Raw genomic sequence first — 17738 nt, 5'->3', positions numbered from 1 at the left:
TTATTACGTTATCTTCATTTTATAGGAGAAAAGACTCAGAGATTAAGGGGCTTGCTTGCAATCATAGGGGATTCAAACGTGGGTTTCTTACTCGGATTCAAACGTGGGTTTCTTACTCCAAACTAATGACATTTCTGCAAGTCAATCTCTTTCAAAGTGTATTCTGTAGGCCCCTGGGGATCTTTGCGATCCTTCCTGGAAGCCCCAGGAGTCAATTCTATCTTCAAAATGAAGCCATGAGTCACTTAATGGTGGGGCTACATCCTGAGAAACGTGTTCTTAGGTGACTTCGTTGTTGATGGGCATCGCAGATTGTACCTTTACACACCTAGATGGGATAGCCTGCCACCCACTGGGCTGTGTGGTTTAGCCTCTTGCTCCAAGGCTACAAACTTGTACAGTGTGTTACTGTGCTGATTACTACGGGCAACTGTAACACAATGGTAAGTAAATATTTGTGTGTGTAAACATATTATATGCACATAGAGAAGGTAAAATAAAGTAAAGTAAAAATATGGCATTATAATCTTAGAGAACCATAGTTATATATGGTCTATAGTTGACCAAAATGTCATTACGTGACACATGACTGTGACAAATCTTACTTTCCTTTTCCCTACTCATCCTTTTAGGATGAGGGTAGAAAGCAAACTTCCAGAGGATGCGTGGTGAAGCAGAAGCTGATATGTGAATCCAATTGCTTTCTATTAAGCAGGACATTAACAATATTTTCAATCATAAAACAGTGCCATTTGGCTTTTGTTCAGGAAAATATGGTCACTAATCTTTTAAAATGAAGTGATAAATAATTATTTTTAAATGTTCTCCTTTAATTTCTAAGACAGTAAGTATTGACAGATAGAACCCATCAAAACAAAAACTCTTTGGAGTCAAAATTTTTCACATGTGTAAAGGAGTCCTGACACCAAAACATTTCAGCAGCACTAACCTCTATTATACCACCCTTGAAAAAAATCTAGGCTGAGTACAGATTTTGAATGCATTATTTTTTAACAATTTGTTGCCAGTGCTAAGCTCAGCTTTTCTACTTCCATTTCTGTCTTTTTTTTTTAGGCTGCTGAGTTAGTGCATGGCAATGAAAGGTCTTGAATAGTAAAGTGATTATAGACTCAACCACCTTCTTCTTCTCCAATTCCTAAAGAACTTAGTTCCATGTAGGCTCCAGTTATGTTGATTAATGGATGAATAACCAACTGTTTGCCGTCCCAGATAGAGGACCTGCTCAGAACCTCTGATAAGAGATAAGCTATAGGAGTGCTAGCTCCTGAGTCCTCAAGTACATGCCAAACAGTGGGCTTTAGTCCCACAAGGTCAAGCACACCACAGCCTGGGATGCAGAGACCACTCCTGCCCCCTGGCCTTTGACCCCTGTTCAGATTCAACTCACACACAGGCACAACGCAGCATCCGTCCCTGTCCCAGAGACACTAACCCACAGAGCACTGCACTCTGACGTAATGTAGGCGCATTTATCCATGGTCTTGCTTGCCTCTTGATCTCATTCTGTCCTGCACTGCTGCCTTACTAAATCATGTGTGTATATTTTGTTTTCCCGTAAGATCTTAGACTTCATGCAGCTCTTCAAAGGTCTTGTGTATTACCCACAGAGTCTTAGTGATGAGTAAATTATAACTGCATTCATCTAAATACATTTCTACATAAATCTACCTTAAAGCTTTACAAAATAATTCAGAGTCATAATGTCACTGTTTTTTCACCAAAGCCCTGAGTGTACATTAGAGGAGCCTCTTATTACATGATCTACACTTTATGGGTGGAGGCTTTAAAGTTAAAAAGCCTAAGGTCACCCAGCTAGTGATTAACAGACTCAGGAGACAAACTTATGTCTTATAATTCTAAATTCTGTACTTCTCACTATCTCATGTTCTAGTTTCCTTAAAAATATTTATTGAATTTGCAAGAAAACAAGCTTTGAGAAAAATAACAGGCCTACACACAGGTTATGAGTCAGAACAGACAGGAGTAAACTCCTGATTCTCACTGGGCACCACGTTTTACAGCAATCTTTTTCCTTGTGATTTTAGCTATTAAGGTGGCCAGCTCATGTGCTGGGCAATCCTATATGTGGCTGTCTCAGAAGAATATATGAATTATGTAACATAAAAAATGTCCATTTTCCTTTTTTCTGCCCTATGTCGCTAATTGGCAGCTCCATTGCTGTGTTTTCCCAACAAGAATGAAAAGAGGCATTATGAAATTGTTTGGTAATTTCAAGCTATGTCTATAAAATGTATTATAATTCCCAACCCTCTCTTTTTATCTCTCTCTCATTTGTTTACCCATCAATTCCACAAGCATTTTCTCAGCCCTTATGCTGTATAAACAGAACCACAGTCCATGCTGGAGTGGCTTACAATAAACAAAGGAAAAGATAACCCTGCTATTCATGGGATTATCATTTCATAAGTGTAATGACATTTCTGGAGAAAAATTGGAAGGTATTGGAAATGTGAAATAGCACAGCATAAATTATTTATGAAGGTGACAAAGGAATATACAGAAAGGAAAAGAGGTCTTATTATAGAAAGAAATGATTTGGGGGAGGCTTTATCCAGTGGATGTACCTTGAGATATCTTGAAAACAATATAGGGATAAGGTTTGAAAACAATCTCCATCTGAGTCTTCCTGAACCACCCCCACCTAATCATACAGTTAAAATAAAAGCAGTGTGTTTTCTTTTCCTTTTTTGAGAGACAGGGTCTCAACTTGTTCAGGATACAATGCAATGGCATAATCACAGCTCACTGCAACCTCCAACTCTGGGCTCAAGGGATCCTCCTACCTCAGCCTTCCCAGTAGTCAGACTATAGACAGGTATCAGCTAATTTTTTAATTTTTTGTAGAGATGGGGGTCTTGCTATGTTCCTCAGGCTGATGAAGTCCTGGCCTCAATGTATCTTCCTCAGCCTTCTAAATCACTAGGATTACAGGAGTGAGCCATGGCATCTGGCTAAAATAGCGTGCTATCTCTGCATATGTAGCCACAAGTCAGGCTGCCTCACTCCTACACGCCCATCAGCTGCCACCACCACATAGAAATTCTGGGGTCCCCACCAGGTGGTAGAGCATTTCAGGGAAGAAGCCATCAAAACTGGTCCAGGACAGGCAGCACCCATAGCTCAGTGGGTAGGATGCCGGCCACATACACCCAGGCTGGCAGGTTCCATCTCAGCCCAGGCCAGCTGAATGACAATGACAAGTGCAATAACAACAAGAAAAAATAGCCAGGTGTTGTGGTGGGCACCTATAATCCCAGCTACTTGGAAGGCGGAGGCAAGAGAATCGCTTAACCCCAAGAGTTTGAGGTTGCTGTGAGCTGTGACACCATAGCACTCTACCAAGGGTGACGTAGCAAGACTCTGTCTCAAAAAAAAAAAAAACTAGTCCAGGACAAAAGTGAGAAGTGAATCTCTGCACCTCTTCCGCATGGTGCTCCAGGCTGATAGGAACAACTTAGAAGGCTGCAGTCCCTCTTCCCTCTCAAGTCCTCATCCTGAGCTATCCCTTATGTCCCCTCTCCTGTGTCCTCTGGAGTCTTCCCTGCTGTTCATCTTTGTGCCACTGTTGAACTTGGGTCACCTCTCCAAAGTAATCTAGGTACACAGAATGAGACCTCTCACTTCTAACAGTGGGACACTGCAGTACAGCTGCCCCCACCCCATATCCTCAGAGAATAAGTTCCGAGACCCCCAAGTGGATGCCAGAAACCACTGCTAGTCCCCAACTGTATGTACACTACACTTTTTCCTAGACACACATACTTGTGACAAAGTTTAATTTATAAATTAGGCATAGGTGAATGACAACCTCAATTAAAGAGTTTTCTTTTATTATTAATATTGTGCTTGGTGGACAAATCATAACTGTAAATATTTATGGGGTTCAGTGTGATGTTTTGATATACATATACAGTGTGGAATGATTAAATCAAGCTAATTAATATGTTCCTCACCAAAAGCTGCTTTATTACTTGTGATTCCGACAACAGAGAGATTAACAACAATACCTCATAATAAAACCAAACAATTATAACATTACACCAGCATCACTACTGCTACACTTTGGGGCCATTCTTAAGTAAAATGAGGGTTTCTTGAACCCAGGGAAACAATTGTGATCCTGAGACAGTCAATGTGATAACTGAGAAGGCTAAGTGACCCATTAGCAGAAGCCTCTACAGAATAGAAACACACTAAACAGAGGAAGAGTCACATCTGGGGTGGGACAGGGTGGCACTGCCTGAGATCTCATCACACTACTCAGAACAGTGTACAATTTAAAACTTATGAACTGTTTATTTCTGGAATTTTCCATTTAATATTTTTGGACCACAGTTGACTGTGGGTAACTACAACCTTGGAAAACAAAACCAAGATAATATTAATTCTAAGCAAACCATTGGTAAGAGACACATGTGTGAGAGGAGGCAGGTCTTGGAAGCTCCTCAAATCACCCCATGAAACTAGCTGAAAACTCAAACTATGTGTACCCACCTCCCTAAATTGTCTAAGACATAAAGGAGAGAGAGAGACTAAGAAAGAACACCACATAACTATGTTAAAAATTGATCAAGCTGAATAATTACATTAAAACAAGATTACAAAGGTCTTGTGGTCAACTGAGTACCTGGTGATTCCTCAAGCATGAGGAACACTATAGGCTCTTCACAGTGTAATCTGATAAATGTAGTGCATTAGGATGCTGTGTACCAGACAGGCTGGGGAAAGAACTGGCTGCCTGAACTACCTATAGACCAGGATTCTATCAGCACCTGCTACAACCTAACTCTCCAACCTTTCAGAAATCATCACTCAAAAATCTGTCCCTTTGATACAAATGGAAGAAAGGATGCAATCCTTTCAAGATGAGATTTAATAATGTGAATAATATGGGACAGAGATGAATTTTTTCCTAAATAAATCTTTGCTCATGAGTATGTTGCTAAAGCTACAGTCTAGAGAAGAATACTTGTTGTTGGTAGATAATGTAAATATCCACTCATTAAAAAAGAAAGGTGAATGACAAGCTGAATTAAAGAGTTTCCTTTTATTATTAATTTGATGTTTGATGGACAAATTGTAATTGTATCTATTTATGGGGTATAATGTGATGTTTTGATATACATATGCAGTATGACATTATTAAATCAAGCTAATTGATGTATCCATCACCAAAAGTTGCTTTATTACTTGTGACTCCAACAACAAAACAAGGTTCTGATAATTTATTCAAATTACATCATATGGTTCCGAATCTATTTGTAACATAGATTTTTTAACATATTTTCAGGTAAAAAAAAAAGTGGTGGATGAAAGTAAAATTTACTGTAGGACAAGAGAGACATAGATGGGCTTCCAAGTGTTGCAGTGATGACAGATAAGCCACATTTACAAGTCAGAATTCAATCTCTTTACCTTTCCATGCAAGATCTTCATGTTAAAAGCACAAAGTCTGGGCTACGAAAGAGAAAGGAAAAGGAATGAGAGGCAGAAGGTCCAAAGACCACTTTACTAAGAATCTATAATGAGGGCAGTTAGACCACCAGCAACTGCGCTTAGACTTCAGGGATCACGGAGGTGGTTGTTGTTTTAATGTCTGTATAGGGCTTGAACATTTGTATTTGTTAAAGTATAATATAAGAACCTCTGGGAATGAGGCACAGGCAATGCAATTTTCAAAAGCTCCCCAGGTGATACTAATATGTAGTCAAAGTTAGAAATGACTGCTATAGTTGGAAAAAACTAAGTGTTAATAATTTCATTTTTTTTAATATTTGACCTTAAAGAATAATGTCTCTCTGGAGGAAATTTTGACTTTGAAATCAAAGAAGAAAAAAAGAGGCTGGGTGAAATGGCTCATATCTGTAATTCCAGCACTCTGGGAGGCCAAGGTGGGTAGATCGCTTGAACTCAGAAGTTCGGGACCAGCCTGAGCAAGAGTGAGAACCCCATCTCTACTAAAAATAGAAAACTATCCAGGCATTGTGGTCAACACCTGTGGCACTCTACCCAGAGCAGCACAGTGAGTGAGACTCGATCTCAAAAAAAAAAAAAAAAAAATGCAAAAAATATCAAGGTATGGAGAATCATTGGGGAGTATGTGCATATACCATACATATGTGTGTATATTCTTTTTTATTATTAAATCATAACTGTGTACATTAATGTGATCATGAGGCACCATACACTGGTTTTATAGACTGTTTGACACATTTTCATCACACTGGTTAACATAGCCTTCCTGGCATTTTCTTAGTTATTGTGTTAAGACATTTATATTCTACATTTACTAAGTTTCACATGTACCCTTATAAGATGCACCGCAGGTGTAATCCCACCAATCATCCTCCCTCCTCCCATCCTCCCCTCCCTCTCCTCCCTCTCCCCCTTCCCTATATTCTTAGGTTATAACTGGGTTATAGCTTTCATATGAAAGCCATAAATTAGTTTCATAGTAGTGCTGAGTACATTGGGTACTTTTTCTTTCATTCTTGAGATACTTTACTAAGAATATGTTCCAGCTCCATCCATGTAAACATGAAAGAGGTAAAGTCTCCATCTTTCTTTAAGGCTGCATAATATTCCATGGTGTACATATACCACAATTTATTAATCCATTCGTGGATCGATGGGCACTTGGGCTTTTTCCAATGTGTGTATATTCTTATAAAACATCTATGTAAATCAGAACTTATTAGCCACATTTGGGGCTAGAACTTTTCTGATAATCTGATGAAAGCTGTTCCTCCCAGGAAATATGCATACCATACAAGTATATGCAAATTTTGCATACGTTAGGACTATCATAGACTTCTTCAAACTCAGTTTAAAATTCAGATGTATTCATAGACTTTTATAGGAACATAAAAGGAACAAATAAGCAGTTTTTAAAAATCAACCATAAGAATTAAGAAACTGAAGTAGGAGTCTTGAGTTTGCGGCCCCAGCTTTCATATCTGTAAAGTGAAATCTTTATCTCACCCCAGAGGGCAATGTGAGTAATGTTTTTATGATTTTGTAAAAAATCAATTTAGAGTGAATGAGTATACATGAAATTATCTTTAAAGGTTGCAATTTATTATTGGAACTCTTTAGAATTAATCTAAAGAAGCAGAAACAAATATACATCTTCTCGGGTCGCTGACTTGTTTGTCTAGCTCTCATTGTTATGAACATCAGCTTTATCCACAGGACCATAGAGTGAAAAGAATTTAGCAACTCTAGTTTAGAAGGACCGTGAGTCATCCTCATGGCTGCCCTGTATCTTCAACCTTTCTTTTCCTACAATGTGAGGATCATCAGCAGTGTTAACTTGTGGTGCTTTCTGTCAAGCTGTTAGCAAATCCATTCTTATAAATTGAAAAATTCAGCATACGTTACAATGCTAAAAAAAAAAAAAAAAGGGTAGCAGTTTTAGGGGAACTGAAATCTGTGAACCCCAATTTTTTGTTCATTGTTAGCAGGAACAATAAAGTGATCATTTTATTATACTTCAAAAGGATTTAAGACCTAAAGAAACAGTGTGCCTTTCATTTCAACTATAAAAAATAATCCTGTGGCTCAAAGGAGTAGGGTGCCGGCCCTGTATACCGGAGGTGGTGGGTTCAAACCCGGCCCCGGCCAAAAACTGCAAGAAAAAAAAGATCCAAAATACGAGATGCACCACACCTAAATGATCTAAAACAAATACGCACGGCTGAAACTTACTCCTGATCTCCTACCATTGTTTCCTGCATGGGGGGCAAGGGCATCATAAATCTGCCAGCTATTTCCCAAGTGATTTGACATTTCATAGATTAAATGTTTATGCTCCCAAAAGCTTAGGATTAAAACAAAATTCTCATCAAAGAAAGGAAGAGGTAAAATAGAGTAAATGGTAAAAAAGAGAGAGAGAAGAGGTAAAAAAAAAGAGGAGATGTGGTGGGAGATACAGCACATTTGAAGTCCTGGGGTCCTGGATTTTGTAACCTCACTTCTCAGCTGTCTCAATAGTCCACAGACTCCAGTGTTCACCTCCTCGGTCTCATAAGATAGCTGGACATTCTAACAGTTTTCATACCTCTGAGCATGTGAACTCAAATTTTATCTTTTTCACAAGAGCCCTGAAATATTTGTTTCAGTCCTACTCCACCCAAGGCTTCTAGAAACGTCCACTCTCCTTTTCTCTACAAGATTATTGTTACCTAGAACGAAAACCTTCTTATTTCCAAGAAAAGTACACTGTCCCCAAAGATCTAGGACTAAGCATAAAGCCCATCTGTCAGGGCCAGTGATTCAAAGTTAAAATTGTTTATCCAGCTCATGGTAAGGTTCTTTCCCTGGAGATGCAAACTTTATCTGCAGAAGGTAAGCAGCTATGCAGAAAAAAAGACACTAAGCACTGCCTTTGTGAGCTTAGGTGTCAACATTTCCTTTTCATTTCATTGTCTGAGTTTTAATGGAAAGAAATAAAAATATGCATACAGGATCCAATACTGATAGTGAATTTTGATTGCTACTTTCCACTCCTTAGAAAACATATTACACAAAATGCAGAGTCACGTAGTTGAAGATACTGTCTGTTTTGTTCATAAAGGAAAATGCTTTATATGCAGAAATTTCAAGTGAGACGAGATGTCAGGTCTCCAAAAGCAGCTATTATCAAACAAAGCAGCCAGAGAATTAATGCCCTGGAGATGGCTGTGATCGCAATCTTGGATATCAGCCAGTGTCTTCATCTCTCTGGTAGAAGTACACACTTTTGAACTGCATATTGTACCCACAAAGCCTAGCTCTGTGTTCTAGTTCTTTGACATGAAATTTCTCCCCTTTTTTAACAAAATATTGCTTTACCATACTGGTTATTCTATCTAGAAACCCTTGTTGACCACTTACTATGACTGAGGGCCTGAAAAAAGAATGTCCTGACTACTATCAACATTAGTAGATTTTGTTAGATATAAAAAGGAATGAACCATTTAAAGACCCAATCAAGTTAGTTCCCCCCTCTTCCAAATCCAGGTGCCCCTTCCAAACAAAAGACAACCCTGCCTGTAATCTCTAACCATGTCCTCTTTAGGAAGGCTTTTTGTGCCAGGCACATAAGAGGGGTGAATCTCTGTTTCAGCAAGGATGCTCCATCATCACTTCCCTCTCTGGTTGAAGAAATTGGGTCATTCTAAAGAGGGGGTGTTTTATCCCAAAAGAAGGACATTATTCCAAATGATTGAAGTATTTGTCATTTAGGTAGTCCCATATTCTAGTTAAAACAAATAGGGCAAAAGGCTCTTGAGATAGTAACTTCTTTTGTATTAACCAGGAAAATGGACATCCAAGAGTTTAATAACAAAACCATACACCTTTTGTGAGCAGTTGATATTTTATTTATGTGTATCATGACAGTAATGACTGTAATTCAACATATCAGAAAAGTAATCAATAGTTCTAGCTATACGTAATTAAAATCAATTGAGACCTTATCTTACCCTAGCAGAAGCTAATAATTACATCGTTATTAACTATATAGCCAATAACAAAAACCTTTTTTTAGCTTCTTTTGGTTTAAGAAGTTCTATTATATAAAATATAGTATATACTATTGAACAAATAGATTAGAATAAAATAATGTTGATGTATTTAATCTGAATAATTCTTCAGAGAAAACCACTCTCATGTTTATCTATTCATTGATAGAACATCACTCCAGACTAGAAACCATCCTTGGGGCTTTGCATATTTGATCCATTTTATCCTCATCACATCCTCACAGCTGTGGTGGTGCCAGCCTCATATATATGTATTATGGATAATGAACTGAGAACCAGTGAACTGAGAACCAAGGATGCATTAACCAATCAGGAGCCCAAAACCATAGCCGGGATTCAAATCCAGGACTATCACAAATTGATGTCCAAAGCATTCTGTTTAAGAAGACCTAGTGGATTAGTATGGGAAATATCTTTCACAGATCTGTGTTCAAACATTGGGAAAGAAAACACTCTTCTTAGCAATTATGTCTTGACTTTTATGACCAAGAGTTACTGAAGGATAAGCAAAACTGGTGAGTATTCAGGGCATCAGGGATATCCCCCTTAGAGCCACACCCCATTTGTTTCTTCTTGGCCCACAGAATATTCCCAACAGCAGGTCAGGGACAGAGAGGGATGAAGAAAATGAAAAGTTGTTAGAACAGCTCTGATGTAATTTATCTCCCCCTTCCAAGAATACTGCATGGCCTTGCAAGTGACACATATTGTCGAGTAAGTCTGAAGAGAATAGCAAATGTCATTAAGGAAGATTTATGTTAATTACATCAACTCAAGCTAATGTTCCTTCCTTGCCATAATGGCCAGCGCAAGGTGACATGAGGTTAGGGTAGTAATGTGTGTGGTTGGATGGAGCTGAATTCTGTTCTGAATATGCAGAAGACCTTTTTCCAAAAGGATAGCAAGAGATAAGCAGTGGCCTCCAACTCTAGAATAAGACAATGTTCTTGGATGGCTTGAGACCACATATGTGATTAGACTCCTAGAGTGGTCAGTAGCAGCAACCAGCTGCTCTGAGGGAGCTGAAAATATGAACAGGACTTAGAAGGGAATTTTTTCTCTAACTTTTTCCCGTGGGGTCTTTGTGTGGTATCTACCCTTTAATGAAAGAAGCAACCTTATACTAAGTTTTCCAGAGTATTTAATTCATGTTTTTTCCCCTTTCCCATCACCCTGATTCTTCCTTTATGGTAGAGAGAACAAGCCATGTCATGACTGCCTTGGCCTGACCAGTCCTAGGCTAGTGGAGGATGATACCCCTGCTTTTCCAGGTTCCATGGGGTGGGGTGGGGGCTGAAACTGTACAACACAGCCACTCGAATCCCCCTTTAATGAAGTCCTATCATCATGGGAATAAAGTAGCATGAGTAGAGGCCAAATATCACCTTCACCCACTTCTGCTCCCTCCTCTGCTTAAACCCCATGACTAAGGGAGCTTTATAGACCCTTGCTGGGGACTATCGCCTCGTGTGCCCAGGTATTATCTCATTGTGTGCCTCTTATATGTGTCAGTAAAAGAAGAGTCTGTCGGTACCTTCTTTTTTGTAATCTGCCCTTATGAATACGCTACTAAAAAAATATAATGACCTTTATGAGACAATTGGAAATTTGAACACTGAGTCTATATTAAGGAAATACTAAGTTTCTATTTAGGAGTGAGAATGGTATTATAATGTTAGATTTTTATAAGAGTCCGTGGCTTTTAGATCTATATAACAAAATGCTTACAGATTGAATGGCATGACATGTGGGATTTGCTTCAAAATAGCAGCCAGTGGAACACGGGTGAAACAAGATTGGTCTTGAGCTGATAATTGTTGAAGCCAGGTGATGGAGTCACTGTGCTAGGTTTGGTTTTCTGTTCTTTGGGGGAGGGGGGTTGTATATGTTAAAATTTATCTATAATGAGAATTTTTTTTAAGGAATCAAAATTGGTTACTTTAAAGTAATATTATAAAATTGTATTGTCCAAAAATACTTTAAGATATGTGTAATTTTTACAATTTAATATTAAATGGAATAGGAAGATCTAAAGCTGTGTACCTATAATGCATATATACATATGTTGCGTGATCAGAGACGGGAGAGAGTCAGCAGCTTTGCTGCAGGTGTGACCTTGCTCCTGCAATGTTGATGGGCCCAGGAATGATTGACTACACACACAAGAGATGGCGTGTAGCAAAGAAACTTTATTTTGTGCCACCTTATATACATTGGTGGTCACGTAGAAACTTAATCTATAAACTTATTATTACCTAAATCTTACCTAACTTACTCTATCTAAAATTAACTTGTGGGTAAGTATCAAATCTCCACATTAACACAACTTCTTCTGTTTTTTACATTCCTCTCAGACATGCGTCAACTCTAACTACAAATCTGATTAAACATAACACAGAAACTGCAAGGGAAATGAGGAAGTGAAACTCCTCATAAGCACATTCAATTTACCTGGTTTAGATTTATGGCTTTGTTTTTCCACAGTACAGAGACCTATGGGCTCTTTGTGACATAATATTTTCACATATGTCAACCTCTGATTCATGACTCTAGGAATGAGGCTGTAACACCTGTGACCCCAAGGTCTGACGGAATGCATGACTTCAGAGCCATTGTTCCTGGAATTTTTAGTTTCCATGGTAACAAGCCCTGTGTTGCTTCAGGGGAGCCCAGCCCTCTGTCCAGCCTTTTTGCTGTTTGCAAAAGCTGCTTCTGTGTTAGCAAAAGCCAAATAACCCTTACCAGGCTCACTTCATGTGCTTCATGTGGGGAGCTCTGTCACCCCATATACATATATATATAATTTTTTATATGAACATGTAAAGGGAAGAAGAAACTATACCAATATAAATTATGGTTGCTACTGGCTGGTGAGAATATATGTGATTTTTCTTTTTTCAATTGTTACATTTTTGTATTTTCTCAATTTTCTAGAGCACATATACTATGTTTATAGTTTTATAAAGTTATTTTTATATACATACATGTAAACCATGCTATGAGATACGTGGGTCACTACCAAAGTATTTTTTTTAATTAAGTCATATACACCTAGATCATGACTACCAAAGTTTTGAGACAGATTATGTCATGGTGCATTACTTTACTTCCAAGAAACAGTTGACAGCATCCTTTCTGAATTGCCCATGCAAGTTTCAACTGTTTTGGCTTATCAGTGTTACAGGGAGGGCTTTGTTTGTTTTCATTCTTTCATTCTTTCATTCAGATTTTACATTTCTTGATTTTTGGGCATCTCAAAACTTTTGTAGTGACCTGTGAAGCTAGATGAAATAATATGAAATAGAACCCCAGTTGTTTTAAAATATATGCACATGGTATGTGTGTGCGTGTGTGTTTATGTTTTCAAAATGAATAGCTTTGAGCTAATAATTGTATTTACCTCTGGATGGTGGCATTACTGGTAATTTTTATTATTTTTTCTTTGCCTCTGTGTCTGTTTTCTTCAATTAATAAATATAATTATATAATCAGAAAAATATGACATGAAATTAAAGCTAGATTTACTATAGTTCTTTATAAGTAAAAGATTATATGGGGTATTGTAATGTATAGGGAACTATATAACATATGCTTATAAAACAGGTAAGTCCAAAGGAATTATAAATTCTCAATAAAAGTATGCAAGCTTTTAAACAATGTTGACATAAAATTGTTTGAACAGCCACCATTATGTTCTCGCCTTCGTGTCCCCAATTCGTTGATCATCACGTGTCCTTCTCTACCCACCTCCAGGTATATCCATGCCAATACCGGTGTTTGGGCTGCAGGATGATTCCAAGGTCTTTAAAGAGGGGAGCTGCTTACTTGCCGATGATAACTTCGTCCTGATTGGCTCTTTTGTGTCATTTTTCATTCCCTTAACCATCATGGTGATCACCTACTTTCTAACTATCAAGTCACTCCAGAAAGAAGCCATTTTGTGTGTGAGTGATCTTGGCACACAAGCCAAACTGGCTTCGTTCAGCTTCCTCCCACAGAGCTCCCTGTCTTCGGAGAAGCTCTTCCAGAGGTCGCTCCACAGGGAGCCCGGGGCCTACGCGGGCAGGAGGACTATGCAGTCCATCAGCAACGAGCAGAAGGCATGCAAGGTGCTGGGCATCGTCTTCTTCCTGTTCGTGGTGATGTGGTGTCCCTTCTTCATCACCAACATCATGGCAGTCATCTGCAAGGAGTCCTGCAACGAGGACGTCATCGGAGCCTTGCTCAACGTGTTCGTGTGGATCGGCTACCTGTCCTCGGCCGTCAACCCGCTCGTCTACACGCTGTTCAATAAGACCTACAGGTCGGCCTTCTCCCGGTACATTCAGTGTCAGTACAAGGAAAACAAAAAACCGCTGCAGCTCATTTTAGTGAACACTATACCGACTTTGGCCTACAAGTCCAGTCAACTCCAAATGGGGCAGAAAAAGAATTCGAAGAATGATGCCAAGACAACAGGTAATGACTGCTCCATGGTCGCTCTAGGAAAGCTGCGGTCAGAAGACGCCTCCGCGGACCACAGCAACACAGCGAATGAAAAGGTGAGCTGCGTGTGACAGGCTGGTTGCCGTGGCAACCGTGGAGGGCGCACAGAACAAGTTTTCACCTCTCCAGGAAAAGGAAAATAAAGTAAGGGGACCGGAAAAAATTAGGCCAGTTGAGTGGAACCAACAACAATATCTTACATGCCTCATTTTATTCTGTCAATGAAAAGCAGGGTTAAATGCCACAAAATGTGCACTTGGAAAATGTTCTGACAGCATTTCAGCTGTGAGCTTTACGATACCTATTTTTAACCTTGTAAATGATATGTCTTCAAAATGTTAGCTTTTATTGTCTAATAATGAGGCCCTAAATAAATCTAAATTAATTTCTATTTTCAAATGGAAAACTTGCTACTGTGTTGCCAATGGATGGCATAGGATTGAATTCATCACCTATTGCTGTAAATAAAAATGGCTATAAATCGTGAAAAAATTGTTGACTATAATGGGCTCTAAAATAAAGAATTCTCTTTAAAACCTACCATGACATATATTTTGAAAGAAAAAAAAAGACACTAAGGACAGTGCTATGAAATCTGTATTGCTAAGATAATTAAATGAAATACTTGACACTATTTTCCATTGCTGCTTTTCCATAGATGTCATTTTGAAATATTCACCAGATGGCTGACCTTTGCTGCATTTCAAGTTATTTCTCAGAAGTGAAGACTATTTTAAATGTTATTGAATAACTTTCGCTGCTTTCTCTTCTACTTCTTGTGCTTTACTCTGAATTTCTAATGTGGTCTTGTTTAATATTTGTTCTTCTAAGTAAACTATCAAAAGGACAATTTAACAATACCAAATACATTTCTAGAAATTGCTCCTCTAAAAGAGCAGCATAGAGGTGTTTGGTAATTTGCTGTGAAGTGACTGCATTGTGCATGCGCTCCTTTGAGCTATATGTTGACGTAGCTGTGTCAGGATTGAGGGTGAACTCAGGTTTCTGGCTATTGACAGTAATAGAGTCATAGAACATCTCTGGAAAAAAGCATGTGGCTTTCCTGTTGACACTCATCATGTAAATTGATGCTTTCAGATTAATCAACCCATATTATTTATTAAAATTGTTCAGTTTGATTCTACAATCATCTATTGAGTATACACTTATGTGTGAAGCAATTTTCTAGATATGAGGGATATAAAAATATGTAAAAAAAGATCCTTGCTCCTGAAGAAAATGACCCAACAGAAAAGGTCTTTGTCAAAAAATAGAAACAGACTTATTTTGAGAAACTGTTCAATTTATTTCCTTTTTACTGGTTCAGAAACAAGTTTGTTTCAACTCTGAGGGTAGTTCCCTCACTAAGTCTTCCTGATCAGTTAGCAATGAATGCCAATCAAACAGAAGAGGGGAGAAAATTAGTTGAGGTCAAATATTGCAATTAATTTAGACATGTGCACCTCAGTCTGGACCCAATTTGTAACTACCAAAGTTCTGAACAAATGTTTTGTTCCATTTCTCTACAAACTCATTTATTTTAGTACTACTCAATAACACTGGACTCCCTAATTTAAAAAATGTAGATAATATTTTATAAACACAGCTGCTAAAGAGAGAAAGAGATTAGCAGTAGTTAATCCACCGTGATATTATAATACTCAAGGTTAAATTGCACATTGTTATTGAAATAGATGGTAAATATATGATTACAGTGCTGACACATTTCTATTAAATGAGAAATAGTTTTGCCCTTCGTTTTTGGAAGAAACTACAGATTTGAAAACTAAAGAATGTGAGAAGTGCCATTGTGTAATTTGGAAATGCGTTTGGAAATGCATAAAATTCTAATTATGACCTTATAGTGAAAGATGGCTCACCATTTCAAAGCTAGAATTTATAATTTGCCACAAGTACCAAGGCTGCATTTGAACTCAACTACTCTTTAATAGTATATAAAAATACCACACTAACTGATGAAAATGTAACTGTTAAAAAGCCTCTGCTCTAATGTATTTTGCCTTAGTTTATAACTGCACACATTTCATCGCATATTAGGGAAAAGATGACAGAGTCCATCCCCATATATTCAATCGTGATCAAAAGGGACATTAATACAGCCTGGCAGAAGTCTTTTGACTACATATATATTACAAATGTGTATGTGTTTTTTTTCTTCCATAAGTACCTATTCAAATGTATACTGTATAGACAAACATGTATCTGTATATATGTACAGACATGTTCCCATGCACTTTATTCAATATTTATATATTTATATGGAGGAAAATCAAGTCAATGAAAACAGTCAGCATATATACACATGTGTGCATGTTTGTATCATGTTGATTTAAATGTGAATTCATGTTCTGATATTCTTGACCTTCCATTGCTGTCAAAGCAGATTAAAGTGTAACAAAAATATCAGCTCTTTAAATAAACTGGAAGTTGATTTAACTTTGTGGAAAAACTTTAACATAATTCTATAAGGATGGTGAAAACAATGTCCATATGTACAGTTTATGGATCATAAATAAAATGGTACTTTGGTTAGTCTGGGGATTTTCAGACTACGACAGCTTTAAATGAACTCCTTACTCCAGTGAAACACAATCCCACATGATTTATGGATCTGTGATTAAGGGATTCACTCCAAGTCAATACTACTAAAATAGAGTAACAAACCTTACTCTACTTTGAGTTGAATGATAGATTCTTCCATACTTAAAGAAATTAAATACTGTAATTAGAGAAAAATGCTTAAAGCATACTTCATTTACTTGGCTAAGGCGCCATCTCATGGTCATTTTTTAAAGTGCACCCATAGCTCCGTTGAACTAAGTTACTATACGGCTTTTAGCAAAGGGTGCTTCTCCCATTTGTGCATCGATGAAACCTATTTATAAAGCATTAAATTATTTTTTGCCATATGTGACAAATACATTGTAGATTATTTTACGTACTTATTTTAGTCAAGGTGATTCTAAAAGATTTTAAGGAAGAATAAGTAACTGTAAATAAAGTAAACTCAAAATTGAATGCAATTTTATATGGGTCCATGGCTGTGTCTAGTAAAGGCAATTGCCCCCCAAATTTCCAGGTCATCAAGATAGGAATTCCAGCTATTTTCCTGTTATTTTCATAATAAATTTTGCACCTTTAGAACTGAGCTATACTATGTACAAATGACTTAATAAAAATAAATAAATAAAAAACTCAGCTATGCACTGCTTGAGAAAGGCATCGTCAGAGCAACTTGTTTCCACTTACAAAGATGCGCTCATCAGTCATTCCCCCAAACAGCCTGCCATTCCGACCTCCTGAGCATCGCTCAGGTCTGGCCTGGGTTTCCTCTGCTGTTACCTGCCAGTCTCCCCCACCCCAACCCATAAGCCTTCTGCACGGATGAGCATTACTGAGGGTTGCCTGAGCCCAGGAGACCATCCTGCACCCTGTCTAAAAAGTATTTAAAGAAAATAAAACGTTTTGTGACATTGACCAAAAAAACAAAAAAACTCAGCTATGTCACGGAGGTAGAACCCAGTGGGTTGATTTAGCTTTCTGCTGATGATCCAGTTTCCATTTATCTGCAGTAGACATATGCTCCCTGTCTGATTGCTGTGTCTGGTTCCACAAAGTCTGGGGACAGAGAATCGCTGCTGTGCCCTAAGATGTACATACCCCACA

At 38.0% G+C, this 17738-nt stretch overlaps 1 protein-coding gene across 4 annotated transcripts in view; it reads left to right on the top strand.

The window, feature by feature from the left end:
• Positions 1–17160, top strand: part of HTR2A (5-hydroxytryptamine receptor 2A) — a 72968-nt gene extending 55808 nt beyond the window's left edge. For 3 of the 4 annotated variants that reach the window (XM_053563420.1, XM_053563418.1, XM_053563417.1), the window contains one exon: positions 13320–17160. In XM_053563420.1, coding sequence (XP_053419395.1) covers positions 13320–14122 — 803 coding nt within the window. In that variant the 3' untranslated portion in view covers positions 14123–17160. The remainder of the gene's footprint in view (positions 1–13319) is intronic. The other variant, XM_053563419.1, reaches the window with a different exon arrangement.
• Positions 17161–17738: the final 578 nt, after the last annotated feature.

The sequence above is a fragment of the Nycticebus coucang genome, chromosome 15 (assembly GCF_027406575.1).
Source record: "Nycticebus coucang isolate mNycCou1 chromosome 15, mNycCou1.pri, whole genome shotgun sequence".
Taxonomy (NCBI): Eukaryota; Metazoa; Chordata; class Mammalia; order Primates; family Lorisidae; genus Nycticebus; species Nycticebus coucang.
The sequence above is the reverse complement of the archived record's forward strand: the minus strand, read 5'-3'. Positions and strand labels throughout refer to the sequence as shown.